Source organism: Phyllobates terribilis, unplaced genomic scaffold, assembly GCF_046119375.1.
Source record: "Phyllobates terribilis strain yellow unplaced genomic scaffold, ASM4611937v1 Scaffold_11__3_contigs__length_659146591, whole genome shotgun sequence".
Taxonomy (NCBI): Eukaryota; Metazoa; Chordata; class Amphibia; order Anura; family Dendrobatidae; genus Phyllobates; species Phyllobates terribilis.
Genome location: NW_027362771.1, coordinates 635,953,716 through 635,967,868, shown reverse-complemented (window position 1 = coordinate 635,967,868; position 14,153 = coordinate 635,953,716). Strand labels below are relative to the sequence as shown.

General features: G+C 44.6%; 1 protein-coding gene across 1 annotated transcript; it reads right to left on the bottom strand.

Moving 5' to 3' along the window:
- Positions 1-1,046: 1,046 nt before the first annotated feature.
- Positions 1,047-1,796, bottom strand: LOC141167562 (olfactory receptor 5G26-like). The gene has a single exon (XM_073654952.1). It carries the CDS (start codon positions 1,794-1,796, stop codon positions 1,047-1,049), a length of 750 nt encoding a protein of 249 aa, XP_073511053.1.
- Between the last annotated feature and the right edge of the window lie 12,357 nt (positions 1,797-14,153).

The following is a 14,153-nucleotide window of genomic DNA, read 5'->3' as shown; positions in this document are numbered from 1 at the left end:
TGAAGCATGACAGAGTTATTACCACATAAACTTACACAGGTCAGGAAGATGAAAGCAGGCTTCGGCATGAAAGGGTTAACAGTAGCATGCTATGTGTTAGGCTCTATTTTTTCTAATCAGTGATATCCATAACATGGACAAAGCAAAGGAGCCTGGGCATGAGGATAAAGAGAAAAGGTCAATATAAGCAACACAGAAAGAAGAAAAAAAATATAAAAAAAAGTTTTTAGAATACCACTGTTTTGTATTTTAGTTTTCTTAAAGATGATCTATGACTAATCTCATCCTCCTCAATAATTATCAGGTTTCTGCTTACAATGTGAATGGGCACAAATATGTCAATCAGTAGTCGGGATAGTAAGAGTTCATGAATTTTGTGGACTTCATTGCATCAACTCATCATTGAGAGAACTACACAATCTTCAAGAGATTAACAATGTTTGATCAAAACTACAGCAAGATGCCTAGTAAGTAAAAGTGTGATGGAATCAGGGTCTCTGTTAGCACTTTGTTTTGGCCTCAGGTTTTAGATTCTCATTACTTGCATATCCATGTTTGGATATCAGTTTTCACAAAAGTTGTACTTATTCCACCAACCAGCAGCTACAAGAATTAATACAAAAAAATCAGATTTGAAAATACTTGCCCTATTCTGCCTGCAAATCTTCTCCTCCAATTAGCCAGGCTCCACCCCGGTAACTTTTTTCCACTTCCTGTAGATTCATCTTGTTAGCCTGCTCAAGAAAAACGTAAGGAAACTCCATCATATTTTTGTGCTCTGGGCAAAGATGTCTGTCTCAATCTTGAGAGAGAAAACAATTATTAATATATATGTTTGTTATAATATCGTTTTCTCAATCAGAATACTTGAGATCAGTGGCTCGTGAGCTTTCTTCTATGCCAGTAGCCTGTATGATCCAGACACAACGCTTCCAAATCCTTTCTTCACTCTTTGGATCAAGGCCATGCCTGTGGCCTTGATCCAAAGATTGATTCAGACATCTACATAAGGTTGAAAATGCAAATCCCTTCCTCACTCTTTTATACTAGACACATTTTAGTTTATGAAGAGATTCTGTAAAGTCCTTGTTCCTCAGAGTGTATATAATAGGATTAAGCAGTGGGGTCAGAATGGTATATATCAGAGATAAAATCTTGCTAATGATCAAGGATTTTCCTCTTGTTGGAAAAAGATAAACCGTGAAGAGTGTCCCATAAAGCATGGAAACAACAGTGAGGTGGGAGCTACAGGTGGAGAAGGCTTTATGTCTACCGATGCTGGATGGGATCTTCATAATGGTGGTGGCAATGTACACATAGGACATCACAATTACAATAAGAGGGCAAAATGCATATATAGCACAAATTATTAGAATCTGTTTATGGATTATGGATGTATCAGAGCAGGAGAGCTGCAGAATGGGTTCTAAGTCACAGTAGAAATGGTCGATAATGTGAGGTCCACAGAAATACAGATAACACATAGGAATTACATAACTTAATGCTATTATAAAAGCAATGAACCAAACTATACAGACAGACAACACACAAAACATGTGATTCATGATAGCGTTATAACGGAGGGGGTAACAGATGGCCAGATATCGGTCATAAGACATCACTGACAGAAGAAGACATTCTGAGGTCTCTGACATAAGAAAGAAAGAAAGCTGGAGGAGGCATCCGATGAAAGTCACAGAGCTTCCCCCATACAGTACAGTAAGAAGAAGGGTAGGAACGATGTCTGTAGTCAGCAGGATGTCACACAATGACAGCTGAGTAATGAAGAAGTACATGGGGGACTGGAGGGTTTTGCTCAGTAGAAAGAGGGTAATGATCAGAAAATTCCCTGAAATGGTTGCACAATAAATGAGAACCAAGAGTGAGAAGAACGGGATTTTGAAATTTTGAAGATTTGAAAATCCTGAAAGAAAAACTGATGTAACATTATTTACAAGTCTGGTCTAGAAAAAAAAATTAGCAATTGTGAAATTAGTTATTTGGAAATCCATTTGAAGAAAACAGAAAATGATAATAAAGAAATTAATTGCAGCACAATTTCCCTAAATTATTATTTTAATATTTTATGAAACCAATTATCTTTTCTCCTATATTACAATAAAGGCAAAATCTGCTAAACTCCTTCAATCTTTTATTAGGATTGTGAGTTAAATGTTTAGATTATTTGCATATTTTATGTCAATAAAATAATAATGAAGTAACTAAAAATGTTGATAGAAAAAGGTGAATGTTAAAGAAGTTAAGTAAAAGCTTCATTTCACTAAACAAGTGAAGAAAAAAGATTAACTTTTAATCAAATCTAAAAAAAAACTCTCTTACGTGAGCTTCTTCTCTGCTGTCCATGTGTGCATTTATTTGATATACCATTTAGATTGTCTGACAATATTAGAATTGGAAGAGACAACATGAAACATTAATATAGCTTAACAAGTGCAGGCAGTATAACAGCTACAGTATGTTTTCCCAACCACATTTATAGATTGTCTTGCAAAATACTTCTCTACTGAGACATAATCCATCTGGAATCCTTCTTATTTTTACATCATATTTAGTAATTGTCACAAAATAATATAAATGCAATAAAAATAGAAAAGCAGAAATAAACTCAATATTATTATTTATTTATATAGTGCCATTGATTCAATGGTGCTGTACATAAGAAGGGGTTACATATAGAGATGAGCGGTGTTCGACTCGAACTGTTCGCCAATCTCAAATTCGAGCTGTTTTGGGCGGTGTTCGAGTCTTTCGATGAACTCAAATGATTTGCAAAAAATCCGGCTGTTCGAGGTTATGTTCGATAACTGTTCGTGCACCAAAAGCGTAACTGGATTTTTTCACAGTAATACTGTTAATCAATATTAATAGACAGTTTCAGTGTAGAGTGGGCGGGGGGAGGGGCACGGGATGGATCTCTGTAGAAATAATGCCAATCTCCATTTTTTTTTTCTTTCCTGCATTTACAGTGGGGCAGTGCAGTCTGTCAGCCTATCAGCAACACACACACACAGCGAAGTGCTTTTTTTTCACACAAGCAAGGGCATGTGTCATTGGCTGTGTATGTCACATGTCCTTGCCCTATAAGACCCAGCCATTTTCTCTGTCGCCACTATTTTCTCACTGCTGCAGCTGACTATTAGACGGCAACGCAGCTGCTATGGGCGCTATACAGTATAACTGTGTGAATTGCGAGCGAATTTCCAGTTACATAGAGAGATAGGTTTAGGGAATAGGGACTAGTTCTAATTGCAGCAATTTTGAGGGCTAAGTTACAGCAGTTCATAGCACTTTTTGCCAGGCTGGTCTGTGCCAGTGCTGTGCAAGTGTTTTTCACAGCATTTGGCGAAATGTAGCTCTGCCAATCCTTTTGGGCTTGTAGCAGTGTCTGTTAGTCATTAGAGTAGCCTATCTGTGATGCAAGCTACACCACCTGTGTATCTAATACCAATACCAGCAGGAACGTGGGGGATCTCAGGTCGGTCTTCCACCGTACTCCCTTACCTCCCTCACCCTCTTTCCTTCTTCCTTTCTCCATCTAACCCCTGGGCTCTGTGGTGTCCAATCTCCCTCCAGCTCTTTCCTTCTCACAGGTGGACTACCACGTGTATTCACACTGTGGTGAATCTTTTGGGCCCAGGCATAAGAAGTCATCGAGGTAATGGATAATATGTGCCCCCTTAGAAACGTCCATGATGACCCATTCGAGGAAGCAACTAAATCCCTCAAATAATGAGCAGGATATGGAGCACCATAGGGGCAAACAGTGATCTATATAGTATGCTCCTTCCCAGAAGCAGCCCAATAGGCGGACACTATTCAGAGGCAAAGGTAGCAAGTAGCCGGAACGCCCAATCAATGTCTATTTTGGCCATTAGGGTGCCCCTTCCCAACTTCTTGACCCGCCTGATTGCCTTGTCAAAGGAGGTACAGTATATACTACTGTACTTGGGTCCGCGTCGATGTTGTCATTTACTGACCTGCCCCTTGGATATGACATATGGTGGATTAGTCCGAATTGGGTTCCGTTTTTGGCATGACTCCCAACGGGGATACCACTACGTCTTGTAAGTAAAGTGTTCTGAATGGAACCGCCATTCGAGCTAAAGATATTTCTTTTTTTAATTTTCTTGTCACGACGTCTGGGTCTTGCTAGGCTGATTTTAGATTTTTACTCCAGCCTTTCTTGATTTAAGAAGGGCATGACATGCCTATATCTGTGTCTCCTCCTCCTTTTACTCCTCCACCTCTTTTCTTTTCGCATGACTATATGTGCTTGTCACTTTTCCATGTGTTATTTGTGTCTTCTGAGCAGTTTGTCAGCTTTTGGACTCCTTTTAAGGTGTTTTCTATGTGTTTTCTATGTGTTTCTATGTGTTTTTGTTTGCCTGCCATTGGTTTTAACGGTGTTCGACGGTGTTCAACGAACGGTTCGACAACTGTTTGGCGAACATGACGGTGTTTGACGAACCGAACCGAACCTGAACACTACGGGGGTGGCTCAACACTAGTTACATACCAAACACAGATATCACTTACAGTAAACAAACTAACAATGATAGACTGGTGCAGAGGGAAGAGGACCCTGCCCTTGTGGGCTTATATTGTACAGGAACGGGGAACGAGACAGTATGTTGGGGGGTTGCAATACCTCCGGTGCTGAGGTGGCAGCAAGCAAGGTCATGGCAGGCTATAAGCTTGTTTGAAGAGATGGGCTTTCAGGTTCTGTCTGAAGGATCCAAATGTGGAGGTTAATAGGATGTGTTGAGGCACAGAATTCCAAAGGATGGGCGATATTTGAGAGAAGTCTTGGAGGAGATTGGGTGAATAATGAATAAGTGTGGAAGAGAGAAGGAGTTCTTGGGAGGACTGGTGATTGAATGAGGGAATATATTGGGAGATTAGTTCAGAGATGTATGGAGGAGAAAGGTTAAGGATGGCTTTGTAGGTCAGTGTTAGTAGTTTGAACTGGATACACTGGGCAATTGGGAGCCAATGAAGGGATTTGGAAATGGGGGTAGCGGAGGAGTAGCGAGGGAAGAGATGAACCGGTCGCGCAGCAGAGTTAAGAATGGACTGGAGGGGTGCGAGAGTGTTAGCAGGTAGGCTAAAGAAGAGGATGTTGCAGTAGTAGTCAAAACTAACATTGACCTGCAAGGCTGACTGTCAGGAATTGCCGAACCAGGGGATCACTCACATCTCATGGCTGGTACCAATTTGTCACAAGCCAACACTCCACCGCCTTCAAACATCAAGATAATTATACAATTTGCTCATGATTCATGGACAAGGTCATGGCTTTTTTTGCTACTAGACAAGATATTGGAGAACTTACGATGAGCATGTAGTATATGCACATCTGATTCCAACACATGAAATATATATACTGTATATTCTTGCATGGTGACCGCCAAGCTCTGTAATAACCAACAAAAAACTAGTTGTTTCCACCAATCATTTATACAGACCAATTGTACACTTGTTGCAGGTAGTGTATAGCTTAAGGGACTCGGATAATAGAGCAAGAGGAACAAAGCAATTCAATTTTATTTATTTAATTCTAAAGTAGTTAGTGTTTATAAAAATATATGAAAGATGTTACAAAATGGGAACCAAACAATACAGTATATACAAGCACATAAAATAATGTCATGGAAATGGCATAGATATCAGAAGAGAGAAGCTCTTCTTTTAGGGAATTGGTACAGAACCACAGCAAACTGTGTCTTCCAGGAATGACAAAGACAATAATTCAAAATCTGCCTTTATTACATAAAGGTTACACCCACATACCACCCCTTGGTGAACTCACATGGGGGCTGGAAATGGGATGTGGCCAGGTCTTTAGAAAATCATGGGATCCCCAATTTTCAGGATATATTCGCCGATGTAGGTCACAGGTGGGAGATAGTAATGCCATATATCTGATCATGATTTTAGCTTTCCATAGATGGGAAACATGGCATATGTAATGTTAACCCTCTGTCCAATATTAATTTGTGTGGCTGATTGGTAGGTCACACATTGATGTAAGTGATTGCGTTACATTTGCCACTTCCTCGAAAATCTGAAAATATGTCTGCCATAGCTATAAGACCTACACCTGTCCTAAAAACCAAAATATTCATAACTAGCCTTCATCTCCAAGCGTCTGCTTGCAATTGTTTGAACACAGGAATAGAGATGAGGGAACCCATGGATGTTCGGGTTCGCCAGATTAGACGAACATACAGTTAAAAGTTTGGATCAGGTCCGAGCCTAACCTTGAATTTGACCAGAACCAAACCTAATAGAAGTCAAAGAGGACCCAAAATTAGGTGCTTTAAGATGACTTTTAAATTGTCATAGTCAGGGCTAGGGGGCTGCAAAAGGATGCTAAATGAGGGTAAGAGCAGGACAATTGCCCTGCAGACAAATGTGGATAGGCAAATCATTTAAAATAAAACAGAATGAAAAAAATATATATATATTCTTGAACAGGAAGGCGGAGGTACAAGTGGAAGAGGTATTGTAGGTGGATGTGACGGTATAGGTGAAAGAGGCAAGGGAGGAGGGAGCCAACACTGGTTTTGTGGCATTTTTTTTACCTTTGTTATGGAACTACTTAAAAGAACAAAAAATAAAAAAACCTAAATAACAACGTAGAACCTGGAGAAAGAGTTCCAAGTGTAGTAGAAGGTTCAGGTGGAGGTTGAGAGGGAAGTGCAGTTGGAAGAGGTGTAGGAGGAGGAGGTAGCAAAAACAGGTTTTATGTTTGTTTTTTTTGGAGGGGGGCTATACTCTGAAAACAGGCAGTGTAATAATCTGCTGGCCACTGTCTTTCTGTATACAGGCCATTTAATACTGTACACTTTTTTTTGGTTGAAAACAATGAGTGCATCATATAGGGGTCGTGGCCGTGTTGCTGGTAGTGATGGTGTAGTTGCTGCAGGGAGAGAGAGGATGTGGTTAATCTCGGCCTGCTACCTGGACTTTAGAGTCGGAGTCATGGAGTCTGATTCAGTGGCCATTTTGGTGTCATCAGAGTCGGTATAAAATGGACAGGTCTCTGGCTTCTAAACTATCTAATATATTTGGTACAGTAGTTCAAGCATGTGCTTTACATTTTATCATAAGAATTTGGGAAAGTTATTAAATGTTCTAGAAATGTCTGTTCTATTCCTGATCTAATGATCTAGGTTTTTAGTTGAGATGAATCTGTGCTGCACTTTATGTACATGGTCAATAGTGAGGCAGTGCTGTTGAGTTTTAGTAGGACTTGTGGAGTCAGTAGTCAGGAAAATTGAGGAGTCCAAGGTTTGGCTTACCAACAACACAGCTCTGCCTGCTATATGCCAAAATGAAACACCTTCCTTTGCTGCTCACAGGCATCAAGGCTTTCTGTGTAATTTCATAGGCACGAGTACCCCTGGATGAAAAGTTAGGCCAGAACAAGTAGAGGTGGTTTTAGATTGGTTGGCTGAGAGTGCCTTCAGGTCCTTTGCTTTGTCTACAAGATTTTGCACCTGCAACCCTTGGGCATCTGTCTTCCACATCACCTCCTTGCAAATCAGGCAAGCAGTCTTAGCCCCAAGTGATGCAGTAATCACTTCTGCTTTTTGATGACTCTACTAGATGTGGTTCCGTGGGCCATCCACCTGGAACTCGCCAACAATTGGAAGAAATTGAGTGCACTTATGCTCAATCACTTGTTCTTTTGGAGTTAGAGTGTCTCCAAAAAAAAAATGTTCCCATTATTAGGAAGTGGGTCTCCCATATTGTTTTCCCATGCTGTGAATGCAACGCCTGCCAAAAAATTTGAGGCACTCCAATGCCCCTTGCAAGAGACATAAATATGGTGTTATGGTAGATATGATGGTGGAGGATGAAGATGAGGAGAAGGAAGAGGACAAGAGCAAATAGACAAAATTAGGAAGTGTAAACCCATGTCTGGATGTGAAGACTGAAGGGCATGGGAATATAGTTAGACCTCACAAAAAATGCACTGTATTTGAGTTTATGTTACGCTGCTATCATTTGGTGGTGTTGAGAAGTCTGGCCTAATCCAGCCCTCGTTCATTTTTATAAGAGTCAGCCTGTCAGAACTTTCACTTAACAGGCGGATGTGGCTATCGGTTAAAATTCCAACCAGTGGAACTGGAAAATCGCTTTAACAAAACGCTAGAGGCAGAGCAGGCCAGGAACTCCAAGGTGTAGAGAGCCAGTTCATGCCACATGTCCAGCTTGGATACCCAATAATTACAAGGCACAGAGGTATCACGGAGGACGTTGGTACGGTCAGTAAGGTACTCCCTCAGCATCTTCCGAAACATTTCCCTCCTTGTGTGAGTACCCCGCCCCTCAGGGCCTGTGCAATGGGAGGGTCTGACAAAACTGTTCCAGAACTTTGACAGTGTTCCCCTGCCTCTGCTGGATTAGATTTGTGCCTCTCTTGTCTTTACTCCTTGGTAGTCCAATGAACTGTGACCTCTGCCACCAGTATTTTCCGATGGGAATATTTTAAATAATTCCACAACAAGGGCCTTCTCGTACTGCACCATTTTATTAAGCCTGTCCGGTGCGAGAATAGGAGACATAAAGTTCTCCTTGTAGCGTGGGTCTTAAAGTGTCACAAACCAGTAATGATTGTCACCCAAAATTTGGAGAACGCGAGGGTTACTGTAAAGCAGTGTAACATAAACTCAGCCATGTGTGTCAGACTGCTAACAGGCAAGACTTCTGTATCCTCACCAAGAGGACGACTGACCATGCTCTCCTCCACATCATATTCCTCCTCCTCCTCCCTGTCTCCAGGCCATCCATGCTGGAGAGACGGTATGACATTTGTGCATGTAGTAACTGTATCATTGGCGTCCCTGCCTCCTGCCAGGCAGAGATGCCATTCCCCTCAACGCCGTGGTCCTGGTCTGGCGTCTTCCTGCTGCCATGCTGCTGCTGTGGCGCACACTGCGCGCAGTTTCCCGGGCACTGTGCTTAGGCCACATTCTCCCTCCCTCTTAAAGTGGCCATGCGCGCTGTCCTAAAGAGTCACTGGCCATTGGCTGGAGAACTTCCCATTTATAAGGCACCTCCTCCAAAATGGAGGTGCCTGTGCAAGGTTGTTTTTTTGCGCTAACACTTTCCTCAGCCCTCAAGTCCCACTGCCTGTCAGTCCTGCCCTCCAGTCTGTCTGTCAGTCCAGCGCGCCAGTCTGTCTAACAGCTGTGCCCACCAGCCTGCCTACCTGGAGCACCTGCCAGTTACCTGCCGTGCCCGCCATCCTGCCTACACAGAGGACCTGCCAAGTAACCTGTCATGTCCGCCAGTCTGCCTACCTGGAGCACCTGCTAGTTACCTACCATGCCCGCCGGCCTGCCTACCCGGAGCTCCTGCCAGTTACCTGCCGTGCCCGACATCCTGCCTACCCAGAGCACCTGCCAAGTAACTTGTCATGTCCAACAGTTTGCCTACACGGAGAACCTGCCAAGTAACCTGCCATGTCCGCCAGTCTGCCTACCCGGAGCACCAGCCAAGTTACCTGCCGTGCCTGCCAGCTTGCCTACCCGGAGCACCTGTCTGGCTATCACCCATATCTTCCTGCTTATGTGCCCGGACCACCCGCCAGCCTTCCTGCCGTGCTCTTTTGCTGTACCGATCAGCTCTAGTGATTAGCGAACGTGCTTGCCACTACTCGGTAATCGCCAGAGCATCATGGTGCTCGAAAAGCTTGATGCTCGGCTAGTATTTCAGGGTTGCTCAGGCGGGAGTTCGGGTCACCTCCCTGTGCAAGGTTGTTGTTTGTGTGCTAACACTTTCCTCAGCCCTCAGGTCCCGCTGCCTGTCAGTCCTGCCCGCCTGTCTGTCTGTCAGTTCAGCCCGCCAGTCTGTCTAACAGCCGTGCCTGCCAGCCTTCCTACCTGGAGCACCTGCCAGTTACCTGCTGTGTCCGCCAGTCTGCCTACCCGGAGCACCTGCCAAGTAACCTGCCATGTCCGCCAGCCTGCCTACCTGGAGCACCTGCTAGTTACCTGCCGTGCCCACCAGCCTGCCTACCCAGAGCACCTGACAAGTAACCTGCCGTGTCCGCCAGTCTGCCTACCCGGAGCACCTGCCAATTACCTGCCATGCCCGCTGGCCTGCCTACCCAGAGCACCTGCCAAGCTACCTGCCGTGCTCGCCAGCTTGCATACCCGGAGCACCTGTCTGGCTATCAGCCATACCTGCCTGCTTATCTACCCGGAGCACCAGCCAGCCTTCCTGCCATGCTCTTACACTGTAGTGATGAGCGATCGTGCTCGCCACTACTCGGTACTCGCAACATGGTGCTCTACAAGCTCGGCGCTCGGAGAGTTTTTCCGGGTTGCTCGGGCGGAAGCTGGGGTCACTTCCCTGAATGTTTGGCGCTCTTTAGAGAGCCAATCAACATGCAGGGATTGCCTGTCATGCACTGTAATGCTGTAGCCATGTTGGTTGTGGGCATTACAGTGATTGGCTGGACACACAGCATCATCAGGTCTGCTCGTCACAGTCACTCCGGATCAGACAGAGTTGGGAGAGGTGCTGCAGAGCTAGGGAGAGATTTGCTTGTGTATTAGGTAGTGTATGAAGAAAAACCATACATTACACATATCCATCTTAACAAACAGTCCTTCTGAGGACTAATCCATCTGCAAAGATATCAGGTAGGCAGGGTGTATAGGCAGGCAGTGTATATAGCAGACTGCAGTGCAAATAGCACAAGGCTCCATTCCAATTCTGCCTTCTGCTGCTGTTACATATTTGTATACAAAAGCCCAGGTCTCAGGGGCCAGGAATACTTTTCTTTGGATCTTAATCCTCATTATTTGCTTAAAAAGCAATCCAGAGAACACCGTTTTTCTGCGACAATTGCTTGTTGGCACTGCAGAATACAGCCAGGTTCTTTCCATATTACAGCGCTAAAAATCCATCTATTGAAAACCGTGTTTTCTCCATCACAAGGATCACATATACGTTTTCAGAAAATACTGCCATTTCTGGCCTCCATTAAAAAAAAATTTCAGTGTGTCAGCAAAGTTTTTGACACTGGTTTGCTGTTTTAAACAGTTACCTACAGGCCAGGTATTTAAAACTGTGTTTTCTCCGTAACACGGATTGCATATACGTTTTCAGAAAATACTGCCATTTCTGGCCTCCATTAAAAATTTCTTTCAGTGTATCAGTGAAGCAATTCACAACAGTTTGCTGGTCAAACTACTTAGCTACAGGCAAGGTATTTAAAACTCTATTTTCTCCATCACTGGATCACATAGAAGTTCACTCCAAACTCAGTCATTTGTAGTGAGCGTGGAAGATACTGTCCTCCATTTAAAATGGGCACTGCACGTGACATGGGATGGTAATGGTGCATGCAGAGGCCGAGGACAAGGCCATGGGCAAGCTGAAATTGTGCCACAACAAACAACCACATCTTCTCGTCTGACCTTCCTTTTCCCAATTTCTAGGGGACCGCAGCACACCACTATTGAACCGAGAGCTGTGTCAAAAGGTTGTTGGTTGGATAGCGGATAATGCTTCCAGTCACTTAGCCACCACCACCACCACCGTGTCTTCCACATGGTCAAGTCTCAGTAGCCGTGAGTCTGGACTGCATATTCCTCACCCTGATACTCCTTCCTCCCACCATGCCGAGTACCCAGAGATAACTGATCCCACACTTGGACACTCTGAAGAGCTGTTCACTTTTCCATTTATAGATTTGGGCCTCTCGCCAGGTCTACTTGAAGCGGGGCAAGAAAATATCGCGTGTAGCTATGCCCAAATATTTGATCAGCCACGGTCACACGAAGGCAATGGTGGGAAAATGTCACAAGAGGTGGACGATGATGAGACACAATTGCCAGAAAGTCAGGAGGAGGACCAGGCTGCTGAAGTGGAAGACGAGGTGGTGGATGATATAGTAACTGACCCAACCTGGCAGAAGGACATGAAGAGCAAGGACAACAGCACACAGGGGGAGGGAGGTAGAGCACCCCAATAGGCAGGAAGAAGCAGTGTGGTGGCCGCAGACAGAAGGCAGGTCACCGTTCCCTGTAACACAAACACAAAGGAAGTTGCCAGCACAACTGTTAGGTCTTCCCGAGTCTGGTTGTTTTTTAAAGACTCTGCTGATAACCCCAAAAAGGCCATTTGAACTACCTGCCAGGCCAGCATCAGCAGGGGTGGCAAAACGACCAGCCTGACCACCACCAGCATGATCAGGCACATGGCAGCAAAGCCCCCGACTTTGTGGGCCGAACCCCAGGGTCCAGGAACAGTGTCGCTGACGGCACACTGGGTTAACATAGTGGAAGCCGGGACCCAGTCGGACCTTGGGACAGAACACGCCTCCCAACGCCAAGGATAGTGGGCCCTAGGTCAATCAGGGTTGCCCCCATGGTCTACAGCTCCTGCACCTCATCCTCCTCAGCCTCCTCCTCCTACTCAGCCTCCATCTCTGAAATGACCACATCAGTCACAAGCTGGAAGCACTGTAGCACTGCCTCGGCCAAGCGACAACAGGCTGTGCTGAAGCTAAAATGCTTAGGTGACAAACCTCACAATGCTGAAGAGTTGTGGACAGCTCTGAAAGAGCAGGCAGATCTGTGGCTTACACCGCTGAACCTACAGCCAGGCATGTTCGTGTGTGAAAATGTCCGGAACCTTGTAGCGGCTCTGAGGTGAGGCGAGCTCACACACGTACCATGTCTGTCCCATATGCTTAACCTCTTGGTTCATCAGTTTCTCAAAACCTACCCAGAGCTGCCAGATCTGCTTTTCAAAGTACGCCACCTGTGTGCCCATTTTAGAAAGTCACCTACAGCTTCCGCCGCCCTTGCCGTGTTTCAGCAGTGTTTGCAGCTTCCGGCTCACTGTCTGGTGTGTGATGTCCCCACGCATTAGAACTCTACACAGCAGATGTTGGGAAGGATTTGTGAGCAGAAGAGGGCAGTTGTTGAGTACGAGCATCAACAAGGCCATCGGTATACAATTCAGACTCCACACATAAGACCTCAGGAGTGGACAAGGATGTCAGACATATGTACCATCCTTCAAAACTTTGAGGACTCCACCAAGATGGTGAGCGGTGATGACACCATAATTAGCATCACCATCCCGCTTCTCTGTCTTCTGAAACGCTCTCTGCTCACAATCAAAGAGGATGCATTGCAGGTGGAGCATGATGAGATGGAGCAGGGAACCATGCAGGGTGATTACATACAGCCAAGCCTCATCTCATCCCAATGTGGTTTGGATGACAATGAGGAAGAGGAGGAGAAGGAGGAGGAAGGACAGGAGCTAGTTTCATGCATTATAGACGGTACTACCTGCACAGCTGTCATACCGTCTGCTCACCGTGGATGGCCTGAGGACAGAGAGGTGAAGGAGGAGGAGGAGGAGGAGAGCATGGTCAGTCATCCTCTTGGTGAGGACACAGAAGTCTTGCCTGTTAGTAGTCTGGCACGCATGGTTGAGTTTACGTTATGCTGCCTTTCCCATGACCCTTGCGTTCTCAAAATTTTGGGTGACAGTCGTTACTAGTGTTGAGCATTCCGATACTGAAATATCGGGTATCGACCAATATTCGCTGTATCGGAGTTCCGATAATGAGTACCGATACTTTTGCAATATCAAAAACCGGAATCGGAAGTTACCATAAAGCATGCGCTCTGCAGTGACTCTAAAGGATGATAAGCTGATTGGCAGCGCTCAACTGCGATCCAGCCTGTCATCAGAATGCCATCCCAGTGTGGGAGAATACTCCTGCTCAAGAGCTGTTCACAGTGAAACATGAAAAGCCGGCAATTCATCAGTGGCATACACTGGTACCCAAGAATTTAGTACAGAAAGAATAGAGCTTCACACATAGATTAGATAGAAACAGGTCAGTCACATATATAAGAAGTACAGTGACAGTGTTGGTTACTGTACTTGTCATTTAGTGTTAAAGGATTTATTCAAAAAAATAATAGTGTTTTCATGCACCATCTCTTTAAAAAAGCCGGCCGGCAATTTAGCAGTGGTACCCGACAATTTAGAACTGAAAGAATAGAGCATAACACAGAAATTAGATAGATAGAAACATGTCAGTCACATATATAATAAGTACATTGATAGTGTTGGTTACTGCACTTGTC

Excerpts from the sequence above, each read along its gene's own strand:
- LOC141167562 (XM_073654952.1), bottom strand. The coding sequence starts at position 1,796 with ATGTACTTCTTCATTACTCAGCTGTCATTGTGTGACATCCTGCTGACT.